General features: G+C 45.0%; 1 protein-coding gene across 1 annotated transcript in view; it reads right to left on the bottom strand.

Moving 5' to 3' along the window:
* The window catches only part of LOC136957900 (receptor activity-modifying protein 3-like), a 15,650-nt gene extending 1,694 nt beyond the window's left edge, over positions 1–13,956 (bottom strand). The window contains exons 1-3 of the mRNA XM_067252116.1: positions 13,686–13,956; positions 2,913–2,942; positions 2,580–2,742 (exon numbers count right to left, since the gene is read on the bottom strand). Of these exons, the coding sequence (XP_067108217.1) occupies positions 2,580–2,742; positions 2,913–2,942; positions 13,686–13,737 (245 nt within the window). The 5' untranslated portion in view covers positions 13,738–13,956. The remainder of the gene's footprint in view (positions 1–2,579; positions 2,743–2,912; positions 2,943–13,685) is intronic.
* Positions 13,957–14,296: the final 340 nt, after the last annotated feature.

Here is a 14,296-nt window from a genome sequence, read left to right as displayed (position 1 = left end):
TCAATCAGTGTCGTCAATCTCCATCCATGCTACAAATGACCTTTGGTTAAGTGCTGCAAATGAACTAAATCTAATGTATGGACTCTCCATATGTTCACTTGCCACAGTGACGGAGGGGTTTAGAGATTCATTGATTTGGGGGTTTTCTGTGAGTGATTTGTGGACATTTCTGGAAACTTTGGATACACCTATTGAAAACTAACGACTGAAACTGTAGCGCAGTGAACCTAAAAAATGAACTAAGCCGGCAAATTAATTTTGTTGTTTTTTTTATGTGAAGTGTTGCTGAGCATTTTTGTTAAATCACACAATTTTTTCAAAATCATTATTTGTGCTTATAAATCTGAATAGAAATTATGTTGGCTGTTGTGTAACAATGGTCTGCTGATAAATGTTGAGTTAGAATGCAATGGGGAATCTCCAGAGAAATATTTAAGTAAGAATCTAAGCCAGGAAAATGAATGTTTCTGCAGTTTCACATATGAAGGCTCTACCCAAGAGGATCTTGGGAAATAAAATGGGGGAGAGACAGAGAGAGAAAGTGTGTGTATAATAGTGAAAAAAGATTGTCATATTGTGAAGTGAAGAAGCTTGGCAAGAGACATTGATTTAGACAGAGAGAAGCCAAAAATAAGAACATGAAAATAAAAGAGAAAGATGGAGATAGAGCTAGAGCTAATGGTGGGGGAGAGGGTCCTGTGGCCCTAGATACTCTGTGTCTGGGGTGCTGTGGAAAAGAGCACTGGGAATAGATGAAACCCCTTTGAAGTGTGTTCTCAGATGAACCAGTCTGTCTTGAGAGAGATAAACACACACATCCCCTTGCCATCGGCTCACGTGTCCCCCACACACACTAACAAGGAGTTTTAGAGGGGAGAGAGCTGATTTTAATAGGTGTAAATGTAAGTTTATAAAGATGATTTCATTTCAGAAATAAACACCTTTATAACTTTGATGGACTATAGCAGTACAGTCTTTAAATAAACACCCTCTCAAGATCAGTCAAGAGGGTCTAGAAAAAAATTCCCCTTTAATTTACAATCAATTGATTTAACTTCTCTACCCAGCACCCCACATCTGCACTGCGACTGGCTCTGCAGTACTGTTGTTGAGACTTCACTCTACTGACTGTAGATTCTCATTTTATAAATGGGCACTGTGATGCCATTTTGGGCCAATTCTACATGCTCTGATGACCTTCAGACGGTATGTGTTGGTTGGTTCGATTCCTGGCCGTGCAAAATGACGTTGTGTCCTTGGACAAGGAACTTCACCCTACTTGCCTCGGGGAGAATGTCCCTGTACTTACTGTAAGTCGCTCTGCTAAATGACTAAAAATGTAATGTAAATCTGTACTTCTGTTTCTAACATATTTCTCAAGATATTTTCATAGTTAAAAATGATGCATCTGGTTAATGTAGCATATGTGTCCATATTTTAGAAAGTGGTATGTCTGCTGTGTGTATATGGTTATTGGAGGGTGTATTATATCCTTGTAACACAAGGTCCAGAGAGGAGCAGAGAGGGACAGACTCTGATCGTTATACCCCAGAGTTTGTCAAAGGTTGCTCACGGTCCATTTGAGGAGAACTTATTTATCTTATTCTGCCCAGCTCCCCATGGCCCTCACCCTCACTGACCCCAGCAGGAAAGAAACAAACACAGCTTTCTGGGAAGCTTGCGTCCATGCAGTCAGCTCAGACAGTGACTCACAACGGAGCATTTTTTAATGGTGAAGGAGCATGCAGGTGATGTCGTGATGGTCCTTTCCCACACAGATGCACACAAACTTTGATGAAAGGGAAGTGGGACTCTGAGAGGTCTGTTGAAGCAGTATTCACTGCCACAAGAATACCCAGAGAAATGGTTCGGCTACCTGGAAACTACACAGCTTGATGTGAGAAAATCCACAGTTTGATGTCTTTGTTAAAGGCTTAAAGAGTGTTTGAAGACATCTGGCCCTTGAGACTGGGGGTGAGGAATGATGAAATCATTACAGGATACAGGATAAAGTGACATTCATGGCAGAGAACTGCCATACACACATACATACACCTCAGATAGAGACAGAACCAATGGTGGAGGCTGGGGTGGAGGAGTTAGCAAGAAACAAACTAGTGAACATTGTATGCTGTGACAGTATTATAAGTTCTGCATCTCAGTGAACTATTCTCAGACTCCTAGCTGAGTAGCTTTTAGTCTCTCTGTCTTTGACATCAGCAACCCTGGAGCTGGGAAGATATCTAAACTCTCCGTCACCCGGGCTGTGTAGACTTGGGATTAGCAAGATCTGGGAGAAGCCATTCATGTCAACCCCCCTGGCTTCCTCACTCATGGTTTACACAGATAGTCCAGGGAGTGGGAGGGTAGGGGAAGGTCTCTATACAGGAAGGGAGAAGGGGGTTGCTAAAAGGGGTGAATACAGATGAGTTCAGTCCTGTTTATGTCTAGGCTTGTCTGTGTTTGTGTGTGTGTGTGCGCCCTGGATGTTCTGTGCTGTGGAAGACACTGACACACTCAGACACCAATACAGACCAACCTTTATCCCTCCCTCCATACACACACACCTCATTAGTTACCTGATGAAGTGTGTAAGGTTGCACCAATACTGGGGGTCTATGTGGGCCATCTCCCTCTTGAAGCCTTCTCCACACACCTCCATATTCCACAGCAGGTGGGTCTCGTTGCACAATGGTACCATGGACCTATGAGGGGGCAGCTCTGCGTTCAGGTTGTCTGTGGCTGAGCAAGGGAGGGGTGGAGGAGGAAGGGCATTGCGGGGAAGAGGGAAGGAGAGAGGGAAAGGGATGATGGAGGGGAGGTTAGGGTTCACAGCAGAATGCACTCTCTTCCTCTTCTTCACAAACATCATTCCCCCCCCCGTCATTATCGCATGCAGCCTGCTTGCCTACCTGTCAAGCCCCTGGCCGTCCAGCTGTTCACTGTCAAAACAAACACAGAAACAGTGACAGTTAGTAGTCATGACAACAATCTCAGTAAAGAGGTATTCACGGTATTCTGAGCCTACTATATCCTTCTGACATACTATATATAATATATACTGTATATACCACTTCCCTCCTCCACTTTCTCCACTCTCCCCACATTTCTTTCCCTTCCACTCCTACTATAACTCTTTGCCCTTTCTCCTCTCCCCTCTATCTCCTCTCCACTGCCTCTCTTCTCTCCTCTCTCTCCTTTTCCTCTCCCCTCTCTCTCCTCTCCACTGCCTCTCTTCTCTCCTCTCTCTCTTTTCCCTCTCCCCTCTCTCTCCTCTCCTCTGTGCTCCCTCCCCTCTCGTAGGGATAGACATTAATATTTACCACTGGCGTTGCCCCGGTAGCATAGTAATTCCCAAGCCACATCTGATTTGATCCCAGGGAGTGGAGAGGAGAGGAAAAGAGAGAGATGTGGGCTAATGGGGAAGAGCGGAGTGCCAGGTGGGAGAGGAGAAGACATAAGAGGAGATAGGGGAGATGAGAGGTGAGGAGGTAGGGGATATGACAGGTGAGGAGAGGAGGAGAGAGGAGAAGAGAGGAGAAGAGAGGAGAGAGGAGAGGAGGAAGTGGTGAGGAGAGTGATGAGGAGAGGAGGAGAGTGGTGAGGAGAGGAGGAGAGTGGTGAGGAGAGTGGTGAGGAGAGGAGGAGAGTGGTGAGGAGAGGAGGAGAGTGGTGAGAAGAGTGGTGAGGAGAGGAGGAGAGTGGTGAGGAGAGGAGGAGAGTGGTGAGAAGAGTGGTGAGGAGAGGAGGAGAGTGGTGAGGAGAGGAGGAGAGTGGTGAGGAGAGGAGGAGAGTGGTGAGGAGAGGAGGAGAGTGGTGAGGAGAAGAGGAGAGTGGTGAGGAGAGGAGGAGAGTGGTGAGGAGAGGAGGAGAGTTGTGAGGAGAGGAGGAGAGTGGTGAGGAGAGCGGTGAGGAGAAGAGGAGACTGGTGAGGAAAGGAGGAGAGTGGTGTCCAGCCTCTGCCTGAGACCCAGTACTAAGGGGCTTGAAACATACAGAAACACAGCACAGCATGACACCTGCAAGCTAAAGGACACACACACACAGAGACAGACACTGTCTCACACACAGTAAATTCTCACTGGATAACACACTCCTAGTGTGTGGAATACACATGAGCTTGACCAAAACCATGGGAAAGCCCCTCTGGACGGGGAGTGTTGTTGAACCAGCTAACGCTAATTTTAACAGCTTCCTGCTGCAGGATACCATCCTGTTCAAAGCAGAGGAGTCGGAGATGGGCCAGAGTGATAAGTTCAAACGACGGCAGGTAGTCATGTGACTATAAGACTTGATACTTCTTCATACAGCTATAGCCTTTACAGTATGTCTATAACCCGGTTGACAAAAACTCAAACACATGTGCTGCTCTCTGTATAAGGTAAGATTAATTCTAGTCTCAATCTTGTAACACAATACTAAATAGAGGGGAGGAGGACATGCATTCTGAGTGTTGGAGAAACCACACTAGCTTCATCAAAGTCACATTGCACGTGGCTTCCCCTTCTCCACCTCAGGGGCGTAGCCAGAATCATCTTTTTGGGTAGGCCTAGAAAAATATGGACAGGCATCTTTTATTTATTTTTTTACTTATTTACTTTGCGATGTGCACCCGGTGCATAATTCTTCTGAGATATTTTCGTTTTTGGGTAGGCCTTAGAACAATTGGGTAGGCCTGTGCCTACCCAGGCCTACCCGTGGCTACGCCTCTGCTCCACTTCTGAGTTTTTCACTAGACAGACAGTCCATATTAACATTTATCATCCCAATACGAGTTGAATTCAGAGTGCCATGACAACATGAATATATAATCTGTGAAATGCGTGGTAAACTGTGTATTTCTGTGTTTGTGTGTGCCTGTCTGTGTGTGTACAAGGGTGTGTGTGTGTTTAAGTATAAGGGTATGTGTTTAAGTGTGTACAGCATGTGCGTGTGTGTGGCTCTAGGCCTTTGAAAGGATGCAGGGTGGTGATTCTGATGTGTGTGTAGATGAGATGTCGGTGAAGCTGGCATTTTCCATCTTGTGACAGATCCCCAGCCCCCGCTGTCTCACGTGGCGGTGTCCCCCCCCCTCCCCTCCAGGTTTGACGAGGGCGTTCGCATGGCAGTGTTGATGACAACATTCGAGAAGAAGAGAGCGCTAGGTCACACACCAGCAAACTAATACCTGCCCCCAGAGTCATGTGACTGCTTTACATGCACCTAGCCGAGTGTGCACGTGTGTGTGCACGTGTGTGTGTGTGTGTGTGTGTGTATTGTGGGTGGGTTGCTTCATTTAGGCCTTGACTGTCTCGGTTTCTTTTCCCCACCACTGGCAGAATTCACTCTGAAATTCAACCAAAAGTTCTCGAGGACTTTGATTTCTTAATTTGTCGTCTCTCGACAAAACCCAGCAAGAGTTCTCCAAGAGGAGGACAGGAGTGTGGTACAGAGATTAGTTCCTTCCTAGCAACCATGTAATCCACTTAGGAACAGCCTCTATCGGCAGCCCCCTGCCTCAAAGACCCCCAAAGTTGGCAACAGGTATCTAAACATGGCTGGGTTGGAACCGGAGCTGTTAATGGAACCACCGTACCGTGCCAAGCTGAGCACAGAGACGGATGTTCCACGTGCCTCCTCATCCTTCACGTGTGGCTCCCGACTCATCCAGGATGCTCCTCCTGCCGTTACACCGTGTGGTGGAGGTGGTTTGGATCCACTCCCACAACCCTCAACACCCCCGGTCTGGACACACTGAGCCCCCTTGCAGAGCCGGCGGACCAGGCGTTTTTTTCCTGTCGAGGGAGTCATCTCACTGTCCTCTCCTCTCCAGAGAGAGAGAGCCTCTCCTTGAGCCATGAATATTCATACTCTCCAAACTGGCAATCACTTCAGGCTGAGGATGTGAGTGAGTCTGTGTGTGAGCGTGTTGAGTCCAGAGCAGGCATGTGTGTGTTTATTGCGTGCTGTGGAGCAGGCCTCTGCAGGAGTGGTTTGTGTGCTGTGAAACAGACGTGTGTGTGTGTTGTGAACAGGGCATGAGTGTTGCAGAGAGGCTGGTTATATCCGTTCTGAACTGACACAGAGGAGGTGGATAGTGAGGTATTGGAATAGGTGTTTGACAAACGCATATGCAACAGAACAATTCAGCACATAACTGAAAAATACGTCATTCTGAATATAATAATGAAACATATTTTTCATTTAAGATCACAAAAAAAGGGGATATTGTGGCGAGTGAGTTCAGTCAGTCTGGTCTGATAACTCTCTCGCTTCTCTCTCTCTCAATATCTTCCCCAGTAAAGAACTCGGTGAAAGTGTTTTAATATTCAGTGTTCTCTCTGTGAGCAAGTCTTCATTAGCCCTGCTAATTCCTCCAGAGTGAAACTTCTAAGCTGCTATGCTGTCATTTCCTGCAGGACTAGCGGGGTTAACAAAGAGTTGGACCTCTAAAAGTAATCAGCAAGGGACAGAATGTCCAGATGAAGAGAAAGAGAAAGAGAGAGAGATGGTATGAATATGTGTAGATATGTATGTATGTGTATGTGTGTGTGTGTGTGTGTGTGTGTGTGTGTGTGTGTGTGTGTTTGTACGCATGTTTACTGTACAGTATGTTTGCTTTGGTAGTTTTCGAAATATCTCTTCACTTGCCAACTAAATTTAGAATTCAATTGATAGGGAGGAAGAGATGGAGAGGTAAACAGAGAGAAGTAGAGAGACACAGAGAAGGACAAAGGAAAGGAGATATAGAGAGAGACAGACACCGGAGATTTCTGTCACAGTAGGGTCGACCAGAACTTGATTAATCTGTGCTTGACTGAGCTTGCCTGAACTTGCCTTGTGAAAAGAGACCAGTGGAAAAGGCTCAAAAGTGCAAATTCCACCCATCCTAGATCTCCCAGCAGACTCAAGCAAACGCTCATAGGATTTTAGGTCAGGTCAGACTTCTCTAGAGTCTAGAGAAACCCCCCCTCTCCCCCTCTGCCACAGAGTCAACAGATGAAACAGTTGTTGTGGTCTTACATGTGTATCCATATGAAGCAGCAAGCTCACCTCTCCCTCTGCAGAGAGATAAGACCACAAACTCACTCTATTATATTTTGAGATTCAGCTATTTTTGTTCGTTGCCACCGATTGCAACAGATGTTCACTAAAGTGAGTGACTGACAACACCTCGATCTGAGACAAACAGATGCCACTATCCGTTCGACAAAATCTTTGAAAAGTTGTACAGTCCCGCTGCAGAAAATGTAATAAAAAATACACATCCTAATCTTAGTTGTTGTTGTTGTTTCTCCTTGCTGTCAGAGGGAACATAACTTTGATCAAATCTCTGCCATCATCAGAACTATTTCTCAGGGTAGAGAGTACAATTATTTCTCTCTGGTGTACAGGGAACATTGCTTGGCCCTGTTAAGTCACTCAGCTTTCATTTATCTCAGCGAGCACTTTAATGTGCACTTGATTTAACTTCTCTGCTATTGCTGGGTAGGCAGGCTGGCACTTTGTGGTCCATTGAATTGGCTCCACTGTGCCAGGCATGGCGAATCAATCAATCTCCTGGCTATTGTGAGTGAAGATTAAAAGGTTTTTCTGTGTTTCACCTACTGTGACCCCTGTGGGGCCTGCTTCTCCCTACCATAACCTTGACTACCCTTCACCCTCTTGCTGAGGACAAGTGGGGAGGGGGGGGGGGGCTTGCTTAGCTTTCCCTGAGCACCCCTGCCTGTGTTCAATGACCAGTGGCAAAACTGAAACCTGGAGGAAGACAACCAGAGAGGATCGATAACAACATGCCTCTCCAGGAGACCCAATAATCTGATTGGCTCGGTGTGCATGGGAAAATGACAGAGTAGGGCACAGAGAGAGAGAGAGACAGAGTGAGAGAGCATAGACCTGACTCGACAAGGCCATGTCTCACACAGGAAATCCATTTTTGACTGACTCGCTAAGTTAAAGCCTTTGACTTTTGAGCCAGTGTATGTTTGCGGATCTGTGAGTGGGTTACTCATCACACAAGTGCTTGTCATCAAACCAGCTTAAGCCCTGAGCACAAAGGATCGACTGACAGTCATTCAAAATCTCTGCGCAATAGCCTGGCAAATAGTCTGTCTTCACTGGGTTTCACAGGACACAAAATGGCATGAGCGTTCAAACTATTTTTGAAATGTGAATACCTCTCATTGTTGCAGTTCAGTGCGCTTGCCTGTCACCAGAATGAGGGAGAAGGTGAAGGTTTGGGTGAGTAAAAGGGTGAGGGGGTCTAAGTGTTTTGATATTCTTCTTATTGGCTGTCTATACAGAAGCCTTATCCTCTCCAGTCCTGTCTGTTCTTAAATCTCCTTCGGAGTCAGTCCTTACAGGGCCCTTCCACAAACGCAGAACCAAGACCTCAGCAACTAAAGATAATCTCAGGTGTAGGTCACTAGAGCTTCTCAAGGAGATTAGTCTTGGAAGGGATCATTTCAGATTTCAAATACAGCTCATCCTGGAGATAGCTTGATGGTATAGGAAGCAGATTATGTCCAGTAGATGGTCAAACTACGAACAAAGGCACAATACTTTTTTACCTTCTAAAATTGTATTGGTTCTTTTTATGTTAACCTTAAACATAATAGAAATGGGAATAGAATAGAATGGTACAGTCTGTTCAATAAGGAGTCAGTATAGAGTGCTTTAGAGTGCATTGAGAACATGGATAAAGTGAACTAAAAACCCAGGAGGTCTCCTCCCCTTCCCTCTCAGACACACCGTTGTGTTACACACACTCTGTCATTTTCTAAATGGTATCCCACTGAGAAGCTGGGAGGAATACCTCATACTGAGACTCGCACGTAGCAAGGACAGTATTCTGTTGTGATAGCAACAGTGACTGATGGACCAAGGTCAGTTGAAGCTGCCCTAGGTCGTTGCGATGACTGGTGGCACCTGGGTGACACCTGGGTCGCCTGGATGTCAAGTCAAGCAGTATCTACTGTTAGACAGAGAATACAGGTCTGAGACAAGGCTGCCTCACCTCTCAGCATATGTGTGAGCATGTGTTTGAGTGTGTGCGTTTTGTGTTCATGCGGTATACAGGATGCGTGTTGACTGACTAACTGCCTGATTGACAGACTGACTGACTAAATCACTTGCCCGGACCATTTACTGACTGACTGTTTGAGCGTCTGCCTGACTGATCAAATACATATTGTATTATGTATACGAGGAGGAGGGTCAGCTCAGGTGGACATCATGATTGACACCCCGCATCCAAGGACAGAATGGAAGATTCCACAGAAGTCCCATAGAAATGGAAGGGTCCAAGTGGGATTATGCATTCCTGGAGGGGAGCAGCGGAGGGGTAGAGGGGACTGACGAGTGACACGGATGTGACAGACAGAAACAGACCCTGGCCACTTGGCAAACAAACACCGGAAAAGGGGTTGTGATGGAGGGAGACAGAAATAAACTACATAGCCGGAGGAGAGAGAGAGAGAGAGAGAGAGAGAGAGAGAGAGAGAGAGAGAGAGAGAGAGAGAGAGAGACTTGAATGAAGTCATGTGAATGATGGTCACATACTGCAGGAAGGGACTTTCCTAAAAGAGTGATGGGCCATTTTTAAACAACAGTTAAAGACAGCTTGTGTGTTTGTGTGTGTGTATGTATGGCCTAATCAATGGAGACTGTCAAAGTCTATAAATACAGATAAATAACATGGAGATAGAATGTTGAGTTGGCAGGAGAGACTCTCTAAATCTCCCATGGTTACATTTAACAGGCCCTGCAGCTTTACACCAAAGGCCAACTACGGTATTTAATTCATGACAAAAGAAAAACGAAAATATATCTTGCAGCTTCATTTGTGTGTTCTTTCTTTTATTCCTTTTCTTGGTTTTCGCACATCTTCAAAACAACCCTAAATGAAACAAGTGGACTGATGTTTCAGAAAACAAGCCTTGCTTATTTGAATCAGCCAAGGCAGAATGTTTACCAACTACGTGCAGGACGCCAGTAGAACAACTTCAAACACCAGACAGACCCTTTAGCAATGGCGTAGTTACATCAGACAATGGCAACACTTCCCCTCCCAAAACTGTAATGAAATCAGAGTGACATGTCTTTTCAGGAGAGGATATCCGTAGGAATCCTTATACTTGTACTTGGATATAGTTAAGACATGCGTTGCTATTGTCATGACGATGAAAATCGATCCTTATGACCTGAGGTCAAAAATGATGGTGGACGGAGTCACGCCAGGTACAATCCAACTATTGATAAATGGCCTCCGTCTTAGCTGATCTGTCTGGACCGATCTCTCTGGAGTGTAAGTCTGGCCTCCAAACCTTCTTCCCTGCTGTCAAGGAGCAATAGGGGGTAGCAAGAAAGAGAGAAAGAGAGAGAGTGTGATAATGAAGAAGCAAGGAGATAGAGGGTAACAAGGAGAAGGATAAAGAGGAGTGACAGAGAGAGGCAGACATGAGGGGCAGAGAAGAGAGAGAGAGAGACAGGGAAGCTATGAAAAGAATGAGGGAGTTGGAGAGAAATAAATCAGGGAGAGAAAGAGATCCATAAAGAGAGAGAGACATGGAGGAGAGTAACAGTGAGAACTAATATGAGAAAGAGACAGGTATTAGAGAGTAATTCAATTAATTAAATAAAGATTTGGTGTACCGGTATTTCCTTTACAAATCACTGCTCTGTTGAGGCTGTAAAAAGATCTGTCATCTCTATGAGCTGTCAGGAGCGTGTCTGGAGTGAGAGATTTGGTGGAGAGGGTTCTGCTCTGCTGTTTATCTTTAAACTGATAGCCCTCGACTCTTGACACCGATCCAGAGACAGAGAGAAAGCGCACCAGAGAGAGAGAGAGAGAGAGAGAGAGAGAGAGAGTGAGAGAGAGAGAGAGAGAGAGAGAGAGAGAGAGAGAGAGAGAGAGAGAGAGAGAGAGAGAGAGAGAGAGAGAGAGAGAGAGAGAGAGAGAGAGAGAGCTGGAAGCACTATCTCTGTCTCCATGCCTCTCCAGTCTGCATAGTCCTGTCACAGATGAGATTTTGCTGTTGAGGCTCCTGGTGCTGTAACTGAACAGGTGGATGTAAGACCAGTGACATGGGAATCCTGTCTGCTGTTAAAGACCTCTGCTCCTCTCTGCTGTTCTAGAACGCTACTCCTCCCTGCAGCTCTAGAACCCTGCTCCTTTCTACTGTTCTAGAATGCCACTCCCCTCTGCTGTTCTAGAAACCTGGCCTTTTTTAGCTGATATAGCCTATCTGCTCTGTTCCTGCTCTTCAGTGGTGGTGCGTGGGTCTACATCAGATGGACGAGCCCTCCTGCTGCGCTGCTGGGAGTCTGGGAGGGGATGTCTGGCTTCCCGCAGTGCTGCTCTGGTCAGACACATCTCCTTATCAGAACATCGCTGACCCATTAACTCTCTCTCTCACACACACTGCACACTCGCCTAGTGTTCACACACATTGCTCACCCATGCCCACACCAAGCGGATCCCTTGATTTATAGCCCCTGTCACGCCTGGAGGACACAGCTGGGGCACAGAAGAAGCGGGGGTGGACAGGGATCTACTCGGACACTGTGACTGCGACTAAGGCTGAAGACTATGAAGAGGAGGACAGGTGAGAGCAAGGAGGAGTAGGAGGAGAAGGGGTAAGACATGCAGGGAGGAGGAAGGAGAGGAGGGGTCACAGCCTGAGGGGAGAGCAATGAGGGCGAAGATAGAGGACCCTGTTCTAAAATGACATGGCAGTGTTCTAGCCATATCTAACATCAAGTGTGTCACAAGCCAATCAGTCAATCACAAACCTTTCTTCAAAGCTCTCCAGCAGCTGCTTACTTGACAATCAAATTATCCAGAGAGCGGGGATTCTAGTTGTTCTAGACTAAATATCCTGCATGAAAGGTTAAAAAGATGTCTTGTCTTCAGGGGACTGAGGTAAGAGGGTCCTGACAGTCCCAGGGAATTCTGTCAAGGCAAGTCAGGGGCCAAGTTTAAGTGGACTCAGAAAGCATGAAAATGTAATGAGGTCTTTGAAAGATGAATACAGGATTTTTCAGGATTTCACCTCAACTTTCTGGGCCAGCTACATGGAGGAGTCAGTCAGCAAATCCATCTCCAGGAAAAACGAACTGAAGAAGATTTAATAAAAACTCTGTCCAACTAATGGCCGTAGCTTCCAAGTATAAATGTGTTGGTTTACTCAGAGGTTTGATGGACAATCATAAAAAAATAACAATGAGCAAATGAATATATTTCACCAAAGCTATGCCAGGGATTGCTAAAGGGAATTTTCTGCAGTTCCAAACCAACAAATAAGACTTGTTCTTTCATGCAAACTGGACCACTTAATGTTATAGTATCACGCAGTTGTGGTGCAATTACATCATGTTAATATAATGTGCACAATAATAATAATAATTGTGAAAAAAATGGCCCTGTGTCCCAGTTCTGACAGGGAGCACGTCCTCACAGTGGGATTGTTGACAGGGCTCTGTATTTAGACATGTCTTCTGGCAGCTTCTACAGGACATGGCTTGACTCCAGGGGAGTATGGGGCAGGCTGGACCTCGCCAGCAGAACTGTGACCCATGCTTCCCCGATCAGCCCTGCTATCATCACTTTGGGGTCTTACACTCTGAATATATATATATATATTTTTTTTATATATACATTTCCATGATACTGTAAAAACAAACTGACTAACTACTTAAGGTAGTTAGTAACTTGTATTCAGGGTTATAAATGGTTGTACATCAGATCCTTTTGTTTTTAGAGGTACCAGGTGTTTTTGTTTTAGCAGTCGCAGGATCAAATCCCCCCTGTAATTTTCATTGCTTTGGATGAAAACGTCTCGTAAATGAACACATTTTATTATTATACTTTCCTCCAACCTTCCTTGAGGTAATCCCTGATCTAGCATGGCTGAATTGGTGACAGCGTGTTCCTTACTAGACAGCTGTGAAGGATCTAGGCAGGTCAAATTGGTGATTTCACAGTTGAAGGGAGAGAGAAAGGATTGGTAAAGAAAACGTCTTTGGTCTTTATATACCAGATACCAGATAGCCTTCCTTCCCCAAGGAACGTAAACCTCTGAGAGGTAACTTCTCTGACGGTGATTTAAACATAGACTGGGTATAATTTATTATGGTATCAGTGGTCCAGCAACTGCATATTTTATTGTTTTGAGAACACAAGTTTTCAAATACTCTTCATTCCCTCGGCATGGGAATTATCATCAAATCCACACGAACAATCAATCCATGTGTGTTCTGATAAATATAAACGCACCACGTTCATCTACGCATAAGTGTGAACGGCTTTACAGCTTCACACTGTTAAAATAATCACGTTACAATTCACTTGTCAGCTACATATCCAACACCTCAACCCTGTCACACGCGTTCTGTTGCTCCTTATAATTCCTGTGATCTACTGCTTTAAATGACTAACACTATGAAATCAAAAGGGAATGTTACATTAGCAACTTGACTATGTAACCAGTCTGGCAGGACCTATTGTATTACATCCTCAAGAAGCATAAAATGACTTACTAGCCTACTGTAAAGCCTACGTAAATTAAGGCCTATGACAATACAAATACAGTATGTTCCTTTAAACATATTTGTATCCAATAACTCAAACTCACTAGCCTATGTCAAAATAAATCAAATGTCAAGTTTCATGATTCAAGAAAAATAAAATCGAGAGAAATACTCACCCAATACTCCAATCATAAAAAGTTTAAACACTGCGAATGCATTTGTATCCATCACGTTGAGAGTAAAGCCCTGCACAATCGGATGCTTAATGAAACCTCAGCTTGGAGACCAATGTCTGTAGCAAACCATAGTTATCCAAATTAACTGGAAAACCTCACGCTAAAGTTTCTCACATAGTTTAAGTGTTTTAGTCTCAAGAACCAATGACTTGCTCCGGTCAGAGAACTCGGGTCGATCTTAGCTGTATCTTTCTTGCCCCACACAGACCTCCTTGTGTGATGCGCGTCCCCACTGTCCACGGTCCTTATGCAAGCCTTCACGGTAGAAGACTAGTGAGCTCCCTTGCATCCTTGCAGAGGGAGGGGAAGACGGAGAGGGAAAGCTAGGAGGACAGAGGACAGGAGAGGGAGGCGTTTAATTATTGATTTTTTTCGAAATCAAGTCTGTAGGTAAGCTTATTTTATATTTTAAATAAGGAAATGCCTTTTCTGATATCTTATTTCCAAGCTGACATCATTACAATAACTTAACAGAGCATAGACAATTACAATTGCATGGTACTAAATGTATAATAATATGACTTAAGTGATGTCATTACTTCTTTATTACA

This window comes from Osmerus mordax, chromosome 15, assembly GCF_038355195.1.
Source record: "Osmerus mordax isolate fOsmMor3 chromosome 15, fOsmMor3.pri, whole genome shotgun sequence".
Lineage (NCBI taxonomy): Eukaryota > Metazoa > Chordata > Actinopteri > Osmeriformes > Osmeridae > Osmerus > Osmerus mordax.
Note: the sequence above shows the minus strand (reverse complement) of the source record. Positions and strands in the feature narration are given on the sequence as shown.